Genomic DNA, 11,691 nt, shown 5'->3' on the forward strand with positions numbered 1-11,691 from the left:
AAAGTGGGAATTGGAGTATTTTTGCTGTGAAGTAAACACTAAAATAATGTGCTTGATATATAATAATGCTATTAATGTACCAAAGTTATACAACATCCATTGTCACTATGAACAACATAAATCAAAATATGATGATTACGAGGGATTAATGAGACAAGAAAAGTTGAAAGAGCTCAAGTTGGGACTGAAAACAACAGTTCATGTTTACTAAAGTATCACAAGAAAGGGAAGCGGGGATGCACGCAAGCTACGTCTTGTCGGAATTGATAGCTAAACACTCGAAACCTTTAACTGAAGGTGGTTTCATCGAGGAATGTCTAATTAAAGCTGCAGAAATTGTTCTGGAAATGTGAAGTCTTTTCAAACAATCTCTTTGTCTTGAAATACAGTTGAGGAAAGAGTTACTGACTTGGCCGACAATTTAAGTATTCAGATCAAAGCAAAATCATCTGGTTTCTAAGCTTTTTCCATTGCCTGTGACGAGAGTATGGACATTGGAGGCGTAGCTCAGATAGCTGTGTTTCTTCGTGCTTGCAACACGGATTTCAACATGTTTGAGGAATTATTGGAACTAGTACTGATGCATAACACTAGTACAGGACAAAATATATTTAATTGTGTTTTTAAACTTCTGCAAAAATACAGTCTACCTCTCTCAAAATTAACTTCTGTAGCTACAGATGGAGTTCCTTCAATGACTGGAAAAAACAATGGTTTTGTGGCATTACTGCAAAAAAAGAAAGTGAAATTTATGACAGATCCAAGATTCATCATATGCATTGCATTACATCAAGAAGTATTATGCACGAAGGTAATAAACATGGAAAATGTGTTGACATCTATCAAAAAAAAGTATCAATTTCATAAGATCTCAAAGATTAAATCAGCAACAGTTCTCTGCTTTCTTAAGTGAATTAGCGAATATCCCGGCTTGTCCTACCATAACTAGTATGTTGGCTATCCTGCTCCAAGGTTCTTAAACAATTCTGGGACTTGAAAGAAGAAATATGTCAGTTCTTAATAACTAAAAATCAAGACACAAGCCTGTTTTTTGACACAATATGGTTGCAAGATTTATCCTTCACGGTTGATACAACAAAACACTTATATAAATTAAACTTAAAACTGCAAGGAAACGATCAGATTTTACAAACGTGTGACCAAGTCAAAGCATTCACATGTAAGCTAGTTCTTTGGGGAAAGCAGTTGAAAAATGAAGATTTAATGTACTTTCTGACATGCAACATGAACAAATCAAGTTTAGGTGAAACTGCATCAATTCAAAAAATTTTAAGCCTTAGAACTGAATTTGAAACAAGGTTTGCAGATTTTAAATTTTTGGAAGACAAGTTTTCTTTTTTTTAATTTTTTCAGTAAATGTAGAATCAGTACCTAATCAAATGCAAATGGAGGTAATTGAGATCCAGTGCGGTTCAGATTTAAAGGCAAAATTCAGTGAATTTGGCGTGCCTGAATTTTACAAATATTTACCTGCCAGCTTTGAAAATACTCGAAAATTCACATAAGAAATTATTTCCATGTTTGGAAGTACTTATCGGTGTGAGCAGTTATTACAGTTATGAAAGGAAATAAGTCTGTCAGATCCAGAATTACTGACACGCACCTTGGGGCAGTTTTGAAAGTAATCACTGTGAACAAGATTTCCCCCGAGTAAGAAAGATAGTAGCAGGGTGTGTCAGGAAGAAAACATTAATTTTATCATTGCTCTTGTTCTTTTTTTTTAATACTATTCAAAATAAACCTATGTTTCTATGAAAATTGAAGCTTTTGTTTTTTTGCGGCCCACATAAAACTTAAACCTTGTTTATTTGGCCCTTGTTACCCTTTAAGTTTGACATGCTTGCTCTAAATTGAAATGAGCCACCAAGTGGCTAGCACAGAGAATTTTTAAAAACCCCATACTAAGATATATCATTGTGACATTTCAGAAAATCAGGGTAAAAAAATGATCCTAAAGGGTCCCAGAGAGAAAGGTCATATAGAATCGTTTAAGTATCAAAATATCTTTGAAATTCACAACAGTAACATCTGAAGCTGGAACACATTCCAGATGGGAAATATTTTTTTCAGCCTAGAATCCTATACCCAGCCAAACTACCAATTCTATTAGAGGGTAAAGTATAGGGGCATTTTCAGACATGAAGGCATCAAATTTACTTTCAGTGTGCCCTTTCTTTTTTTTTAAATATATTTTATTGATTTTTTACAGAGAGGAAGGGAGAGGGATAGAATTAGAAACATGGATGAGAGAGAAACATCGATCAGCTGCCTCCTGCACACCCCCTATTGGGGATATGCCCGCAACCAAGGTACATGCCCTTGACCAGAATCAAACCTGGGACCCTTCAGTCCGCAGGCCCACGCTCTATCCACTTAGCCAAACTGGTTAGGGCTAGTGTGCCCTTTCTTAAAAAGCTACAATAAGGTATACTCACCCAGCTTGTGTGGCTCAGCGGTTGAGCATTGACCCAGGAACCAAGAGGTCACAGTTCGATTCCCAGTCAGGGCAGATGCCCAGGTTACAGGCTCGATCCCCAGTAGGAGGCTCTCCCTTTCTCTCTAAAAATCAATAAAAAACATTTTTTTTAAAAAAAAGATACACTATCAAAATGAGAGAGTAAACCCAGAAGGAGCTAGGTGGAATCCTATGAGAGACACAAAGGAAGTTCCCAGGATGATGGTAGAAGGAGCTCGTATAACCAGCACACAACAGACCTACAGAGCAGGGAGTCCAGATTGGAGTGACAGATAGAAACTTCCAGAAAGAACATTTCCCAAAATGCAGAACTGCTAGAAATTATCCTATTGGGAGTTTTATATTTCTGGTAAAGAGTTGTTTTCTTTTTTTCTTTATTAAGGCATTACATATGTGTCCTTATCCCCCCATTGTCATCCCTCCACCCCACTCCCGTTCATGCCCACACACCCCTGATGTCTGCATCCATTGGTTGTGCTTATATGCATGCATACAAGTCCTTTGGTTGATCTCTCCCCTCTGGTAAAGAGTTTTAGAAAGATTTAATGATAGGTTCTCTGAAAATAAGCAAACAAAGAAACCCAAAAAGTTACACTAAAATTTAGTTCACCTTTGTACAATGCAGGGGTTAGTGACACTGTCCCCCACCCCTTCACAGTAAAAAACCCACATAACTTTTGACTCCCCAGAAGTTACTAATGGCCTACTATTAACTGCAAGCCTTACTGATAATATAGCCGATTAACACATATGTATGTCTTATGTATTATATACTATATTCTTAGAATAAAGTAAGCTAGAGAAAAGAAATGTTATTAAGAAAATCCTAAGGAAGCCCAGCCAGTGTGGCTTAGTGGTTGAGCGTGGACCCATGAACCAGGAGGTCAGGGTTTGATTCTAGGTCAGAGCACATGCCCGGGTTGCAGGCTCGATTCCCACTGGAGGGTGTGCAGGAGGCAGCTGATCAATGATTCTCTCTCATCATTGATGTTTCTATCCCTCTCCCTTCCTCTCTCTAAAATCAATAAAAACATTTAAAAAAAGAAAATCATAAGGAAGAGAAAAATACATTTACAGTATTTATTGAAAAAACCTGCATATAAGTGGACCCACGCGGTTCAAGCCTATATTGTTCAAGGGTCAGCTGTGTAAGCAAGGTGTTAACAGTCTTTCCTTCTGGATGGTAGCTTTTACATCTTATTTGTTTGCTTTTGCTTGTCTATATTTTCTAATATTACTGCAATAAAAATGTATTAAAATTACTTAAGTAATTTTAAAAAATAGTAGTCCCCAGAGGTCTCCCAGCAAAACTCTAAGACATAAGTGAAAGGTTGCTAATGGATTGAGTTTTCCGTCTGGCTTTCCTTCCAGAGATCAAGTCACTGTTTGTGCACCCTTTCCTGGCCGAGCGCATCATCTCCATGCTCAACTACTTCCTGCAGCACCTGGTGGGCCCCAAGATGGGGGCCTTGAAAGTCAAGGACTTCAGTGAATTTGACTTCAAGCCCCAACAGCTCGTATCCGATATCTGCACCATCTACTTACACCTTGGGTACTCGAGATTTAAATTGGGCAGCCAGAGGGGGTGCTAATGTTTTCATTGGGGGTCTGATCATGGAATAATGTGGAAGCAGAAAAGAAATGGTTCATTTCAAGTTGGTTGATGAAAGAATCTTCTGTAGTTTTAAGTGAGATTTTTGTGTTACCTGTGGGACATTCAGAATTTCCAACATTCTGCCTTGATCTGTGCAGAGATAAACTTTGCTGGTTGTGCTGTTGTTTGGAAAAGCAGTATTCTTTCAAAGACTCAGAATACTTGATAGACTTCCTTCCTAAAAATTAGAAGAAATGTTTATCAAAGGAACATTCATGGCGTTTAAGTGGTGGGGACCCTTGTTCCTCAACCCATTGGTTCCCTCCTCTGATGCTCCTTTCTCCCCACGCTGCCCTTCAGGAATGAGGAGAACTTCTGTGCCACGGTGCCCAAAGACGGACGTTCCTATTCCCCAACTCTTCTTGCACAGACAATCCGAGTTCTGAAGAAAATAAATAAGCCTGGGGATATGATTGTGGCTTTCACCAACTTAGCAGAGAGAATCAAGGTGAGGAGGAGGAGGATTTGTTTATTAACATGTTCTGTAAAGATCCCATGGTTGCCCTGGCCAGTGTGGCTGTTTGTTGAACATTGTCCCGTGCACCAAAAGGTCGCCGGTTTAATTCCCTGCCAGGACACATACCCAGGTTGCAGGCTTGATCCCTGGTCAGGGTGTGTACGGGAGGCAACAGGTAGAAGTTTCTCTCCCCCTTTCTCTCTCTCTTTCAAGATCAATAAAAACTTTTTTTATATATATAAATGTTTTTGTTTTTTTTAATATATTTTATTGATTTTTTTACAGAGAGGAAGGGAAAGGGACAGAGAGCTAGAAACATCGATGAGAGAGAAGCATCGACCAGCTGCCTCCTGCACACCCCGCACAGGGGATGTGCCCGCAACCAATGTATATGCCCTTGACCGGAATCGAACCTGGGACCCTTCAGTCCGCAGACCAACGCTCTATCCACTGAGCCAAACCGGTTTCGGCAAAACTTTTTTTTTTTTAATTACATTGTTGACTCAGCTGTTCTGCTCTTTACCCTGTTATGGGGGGTAGGCAGAAACATTGCCTTGAGAAAATATAAACATGATTAGTCAATAACTAGAGCTACTGTATTCTTAATACTACTCTTTTTTTTATTACTGATTTGAGAGAGCAAGGGACAGAGAGAAACATTGATACTTGTTGCTCCACTTATTTATGCAGTCATTGGTTGGTTCTTGTTATGTGCCCTGACCAGGGATCACCTGCAACCTTAGCATATCAAGACAATGCTCTAACCAACTGAGCTATCCAGCCAGGGCAACACTACTTTTTGTTTGTTTGTTTTTTAGTTTTAGTTTATTGTGGGAGTTTTTTTTAATATGCTTTTTTATTAATTTCTAGAGAGAGAGAAAGAAGGGAGAGATAGAAACATTGATGCGAGACAAACATGGCTGCCTCCTGCACACCTGCTACTGGGGATCAAGCCCACAACCCAGGCATGTGCCCTGACCAGGAATTGAACCAGCAACCCTTTGGTACATGCTCAACCACTGAGCCACACTGGCCAGGCAATACTACTTTCTTTAGTGTTGAGAGAACAGAAAAATTGATTTAAGAAGCTTCTGCTAGAAAAGAAGAGTGTACAGATTTTTGTAGGCTGTTTTATGAAAACTTTTGTGCAGTGTTACCAATAGATTTGAAAATCTACGTTGTTAATGCTAAAAAGCAGAACTTCTTAGAATAGAATTCACAATGAGTTATTTTTAGTTACTGATTTTTATTGGTGTTCTCTGTTCTCTATATTTGTGGTTGGTAGTTGGCTTATGTGGGAATAGCCATACATTTTAAAGATTAAAATCCTGTATTGTATTTAGCTAATAATCCCTTTGTCTGGGGTATGACAGAGCTTCATTAGCAGTTATGAAAACAGAAAAATCATGACACAGTGTCAGATAGAAAACTTTATTGAATAATGTCAGTTCTCCCTTCGTCAAGTTACTTATTTCTTGAGTTGGGCTTCATCTTTGCCTCGTTTAGCCAGACGGGGCCCTGAGGAGCTAGAGTTATGAAAGAATGGAAGGTTGAAGGCACTTTTAAATTCTTATACCTGATTGTGCCCGACACCAGAAACGTCATGAGTGACTGTAATTATGCAAATAACAACCCTCCAGCTCCTCCCCTTTTGGATTACGACATTTACAACAGGACTGTTGCCAGAAAGATGTATGTCATGTGCTTCTTTTCCTTTTAACACTTCAACCCATTCTTAGTCATGACTGCCAACAGCTGAGCCGAATGGAAGTTTCAGAATTGGGGCTGGATGCTAAATTTGATCCCATAATATCCATCTTGGCCTGTTTAGAAAGCAAAGTTGAGAGTTGTTATTGTCACTGTGAAGGGTCATTACCTTTCAAATACACCCTTTCAGGTTATATACCCTTCAAGGGATAGTCATTGAGCATTTGAACCCGTCCACTCTGTGAATTCAGCTCAGCGCTGGCTGTTTGTGCTCAGTCTCTTGCAGACCTGCAGCAGCAGGAAGAGGAGACCTACGCGGACGCCTGCGATGAATTCCTGGATCCCATCATGAGCACCTTGATGTCTGACCCTGTGGTGCTGCCATCCTCCAGAGTCACTGTGGACAGGTCCACCATCGCCAGACACCTGCTCAGGTACGTCCGCCCGGAAAGCAGCCTCGGGGCAGGTGTGTGACGGCTGCTGCACCTCTCCTCCCAGCTTTCTGATTACGGTGTAGCAGCCTAGTAGGTGCCCCAGAGATGACTTACTATAATGTGATGGGGAGGCATTGGTAGAGGTGTATCACTTGATTGTTAAGGATTTAAACATCCAAAACAAGACACCTTGTTGTAAAATACTGATCTAACCTTATCTATTCCTTCCTTAAGGAAATAATTTCTGTTAACATGTTATAAAATACTAGAGGCCCAGTGCATGAAATTCATGCACGAGGTGGGGGGGGGAGGGGTGTCCCCTCAGCCCAGCCTGCACCCTCCCCAATCCAAGACCACTGGCTCTTAATCACTCACCTGCCTGACTGCCTGGTCACCCCTAACTGCCCCCCCTGCCAGCCTGATCGCCCCTAATTGCCCCCTGCTGCCGGCCAGGTCACCCCCAACTACCCCCCCTGCCAGCCTGGTCACCCCCAACTGCCCCCCCCGCCAGCTTAGTCGCTCCTCACGGACCCCCTGCTGGCCTGGTCACCCGTCATGGCCCCCCCACTGGCCTGGTCACCCCACGCAGCCTGCTTGTTCAGTCGTTTGGTCGTCCCTCACTAAGCCCCCTGCCGACCTGGTCGCCCCGTGAAGCCTGCTTGTTTGGTCTTTTGGTCATCCCTCACTAACCCCCCTGCCAGTCTGGCTGTAGGCAGCCATCTTTGTGAGGGTGTGAGGGTTAATTTGCATATTACCTCTTTATTATGTAGGATATTTGATTTCAGAGAGGAAGGAGAGAGAGAGAGAGAGAGAAATAGAAACATCAATGATGAGAATCATTGATTGGCTGCCTCCTGCCCCCACGTGGGGGGCGGGGGTCGAGCCTGGAACCCGGCATGTGCCCTTGGCCAGAATCAAACCCTTTAGTCCACAGGCTGATGCTCTATCCACTGAACCAAACCGGCCAGGGCAGCATTCATTTTTTCTTAAAGAGACTGTCAGGTTATGAACGTGTCAGGCCCCATTTTGGGGGGATCTGTCCCTGTAAGGTCATCTTATGTAAATGTTATAGTAGATGTTAACCTGGAGTTAAATTGCTTTAATTTTATAAAAATATAAAAGGTAGGGGTGTCTTTTTATTATTCAGGCTTTAAACTGTATTCATCCCACGGGTTAACTCACATCTCCTGCTGTTGCTGCTGTCAGTCGTGGTGTCCAGGGTGCTCACAGCTGCCGCTCTCAGGGCAGCATTGCCTAGAAAGGGTCTGAGAGACTCTGCCTGTTTAAAATTAAGTTATGGAAGTTGACCCAAATTTAAGGAAATACAATTTTTTAAATATTGGGGGGGAAAAGGATTTTTCTATTTCGTGGTATTTGGTATTAAGTATTCACTATATGCATGATGCTATGCTAGGTGGTATATCTTTTCAAAGTGTGAGTGAAAATTTATATTTTATTGGGGCCTCAGAATAAAAAGGAGAAGATATGCCAGCCCTTAAAGTATGTTATAAACCTCCCTCCGTCAGCAAGCCATGATCTGCATCTACTAGGATAGCAGTCAGCTGACTGAGTCAGGTGTCCGTTCCCAAGGCTTTATCCCCTGACGTCTCGTTCTGTTTTGAGAGTCTGTCACTAAAACTAAGCTCTTCCTGCTGACTTGAGTGTGCAGGGTCTCCGTCGAGGGAAATTGAACAATGTTGAAATAAAGTTTGTTTAGAAGCAGAAAGACAAAGTAGCTAAATAATCTGAAAAGGAAAAAAAGAAAAACCTCCTGAATCATTCTTTCTAACCTCAATTCAGCACTTAATTCAAATGCACTCTAGCTTCAGTCTCCAAGTAAGATCCCAGGTATTCTAGTTTTGGCTTAGGATGTTAGAACTGATTAAAGTAACCCCATTTTCCTTTCTCTCTGTCCCAGTGACCAAACAGATCCCTTTAACCGTAGCCCCCTCACCATGGACCAGATCCGGCCAAACACAGAACTAAAAGAAAAAATCCAGCGGTGGCTCGCAGAGAGGAAACAACAAAAGGAGCAACTTGAATAAATACTGTGACCTAAAGCAACCAAAACCAACCCCAGAGTGAAGATAAACAGTTGTTTGTGATTTCTCTTTGGTTCTGTCCCTTTCTTTCTTTCTTTTTTTTTTTACTAAATTATTGCTCAAATTATGATAATTAAGATTCCTAAGAATTTGACAAGGCTCTCCTAGCTTACAGGAAATTTTAGTTATATCACCACCAAGTCTGGATATCATCGCTAATTTTTACCCTTTGTTCTCTCTCCCTATTCCTTCTTCTCCCCTTTCCTACCTTAAATTATATTAACTTCCACTGCTAAAACTTCTGCCACCTTACTGTTTTTCTTCCAAGAACTGCTCAGACATCTTTGGTGAGCACTGCTTTCAAGTATATGATGTCACACATGTCAGTGACAGCTGATAGCGTCCAAAAGCCCTGTGTTGTCAAGGTATTGACTAGTCTTCGTGGCCCAGACTTCAGCTCTTCTTTTTGTACAGCTCTGCAGTATTCAGGGTAACCTTCCACATCAAAGCAGGTAGCTTGATGCCTGAGTACACTGTAAAATGATAGATGAGATGAAAAAAGAAAGGAATCATATGCAATTCTGTTGATAGCTCTTAATTTTGATTACCTCCATAACTCAGAGATACGGTAGAGGACAAACACTGTCCCACGAGGTTGTCCTTACCATAGAAAACAGCCCTACAATATTTTTGGGAGGATTGACAGGATAAACTTGCAGTTTTGACACTATCCAGAAAATTCTGAGGTGAAAGAATAAAAGAGGCTGTTGGGCCCAATTTAGCTTATGGAAATCTGTTGCTAAGTAGAGAAGTTGGATAACGAATATTGTAAGCAGGAAAAATGTCATTTGAAGACACTAATATCAACAGTATATCTCAATATATATATATACCATGTGTTTTTTTATATTGGCCTAGTATAAACAGTTCCACTTTAAATCGTCTCTTCCATGGTAAGATATATACAGTGTGTGGCCACTAACACATTTTTCTAGATAAAATTCTGAGACTGTGAAATGTATATAGTTACTGTTTAAGCTTATGACCTCAATCCCAAGAACTGCTTCTAACTCAGCCTAGGTCAGCAGTTAACAAAGAAGGAATTTGAGGACAGCTTTGCCCACAAACCATTTTAAATATCAACTTAGCCCCATGTAGTTAGTAGGTGGGTGGGCCCCCACTTCTACCAGTTGAGCTTGAGTTCCCTACTCAACTATGCAGCTAACATGCTAAGTGAGGCACATTCCCCTATGGACTGTCTATATCACTGTCCCTCTAAGCCCAAAGATACCCTAAGTGACAAGAAAAAGGGTATGATCTGGAAACAGGGGTCATTGCTTCATTTAGAGGACATTAATGTTAACCATGGTGTCTTTCAAATAAGATGTCAGTTTCATAATATGTCAAGTTTCTATCAACAGCCTTTGATATATTTTTGGTGGTATCAACTGGAAAAAAAACAAATGAGAGGGCATCTTACACTAGATAGAAAGATGTTGCCTACTGCTGTGCTTATAAGATATGCAAATGCCAGAACGTAAGATAGGAATTCAGTGTTGCCTCCTGGGCCTTGAAGGCATGGGTTGACAAGAATTTGTTTATTTCCTTAAAATGAGCTTCATATTTATTAGCCTCCTTTACTGAGAATGAACTGTGTATAAAATAAGCTTCTACCACCTTGCATTTATCTTCCAAGCAAATCACATAGGATGTTTTCTTTTTTAAAAGACCAGGTTTTTATAGGAGAAATTTGGAGGGAAAATGGGCACAAAACCTCAAAAGGCAGCATTCCCAGTGGCTTTCTAGTCAACAACCTGTATGTTTGTATCTGTATCTGTATTCCACTTCTGTCTTCAGATTGTAAGCCTTTTCCGGCAAGCTTTTTTTTATTATTATTAAAGCCCTTTTCCTGAAATTTATGAATGGCTATGGCACCATTAATGCTGCTGAATGTCTTAAACTCATTACATAGGCAAGTGCATAGCTTAAGGCCACTACTGGTAAGGAAACCATGTAATTTAAGAACATCCAAAAATGAGACTAAAAGTCATTATTTTGGTACAACGCAGTGCATACATGCACTTGGAAGCTTAACGAGGTATTTTGTTATCTGGAACTAAAAACCAGCTCAAAATCAATGAGAGCAGACTCTCTGACATACCTAGTTTGATGTGTTGGCTTTGCTGGTGTATGACAGGAAAATGGAGACTCTTTAATCACCTCTAATAGTGCTTACTAAGAGGGTAATACTAAACTTGGGAAATTTAATAGGTTTCATCAGGCAATCTGGTTTTAAGATAGATATGTAAAAGCTGACGGAAACTTTAAGGGTTTCACACTCGACAAAAGCTTTGCTTTATTTGATGCCGGTTGTGAAGCAGCCGTTGCAGAGCGTACGTGGCCTGGGTGCCTTTGTCAGCCAGGGGCTGATGCTGCGCTGTTGATGGCATGAGCACATAATGCACATGCTCTACCTGCTAAACAGGAGACGAACTTAAAGACAAAACAAAAACAAAACGAAGAACAAAAAGGTTGACTGAAATAAAACTTGATGGACATAACTGTGTTCTGAAACATTCCAGGAAGGTTATTTCTTGTCAAACTCACCTGGGGGGTATTTGTTCAAAGCTTGTATTTAATAAATGAATACCTAACTTAAAACCTTTGTCATCACTTCCTTTATTACAGTATTAAAAGCTCGTGGCAGTTTCAGAAATCCCTCTGGAAATTTAAAGGACTCTGACCTTCCCTTTTGTTCAAGGTAGTTTCAGATTGTGACCTGAATGACCTCATCTGCCTTAGCAGTTAACCTCTAGATCCTGTAGTTATCTCTGGAAGATGAGTCTCCTAATCAGTTCCCTTTGGGCTTCATTCTTCTTTATCTAGCCTAAACCCCAAGT

The 11,691-nt window shown here is 40.6% G+C and overlaps 1 protein-coding gene across 1 annotated transcript in view; it reads left to right on the forward strand.

Moving 5' to 3' along the window:
* The window catches only part of UBE4A (ubiquitination factor E4A), a 52,076-nt gene extending 40,385 nt beyond the window's left edge, over positions 1 to 11,691 (forward strand). The window contains exons 17-20 of the mRNA XM_079787765.1: positions 3,869 to 4,049; positions 4,452 to 4,599; positions 6,592 to 6,749; positions 8,668 to 11,691. Coding sequence (XP_079643891.1) covers positions 3,869 to 4,049; positions 4,452 to 4,599; positions 6,592 to 6,749; positions 8,668 to 8,794 — 614 coding nt within the window. The 3' untranslated portion in view covers positions 8,795 to 11,691. The remainder of the gene's footprint in view (positions 1 to 3,868; positions 4,050 to 4,451; positions 4,600 to 6,591; positions 6,750 to 8,667) is intronic.

This window comes from Cnephaeus nilssonii, assembly GCF_951640355.1.
Source record: "Cnephaeus nilssonii genome assembly, chromosome: 13".
Taxonomy (NCBI): Eukaryota; Metazoa; Chordata; class Mammalia; order Chiroptera; family Vespertilionidae; genus Cnephaeus; species Cnephaeus nilssonii.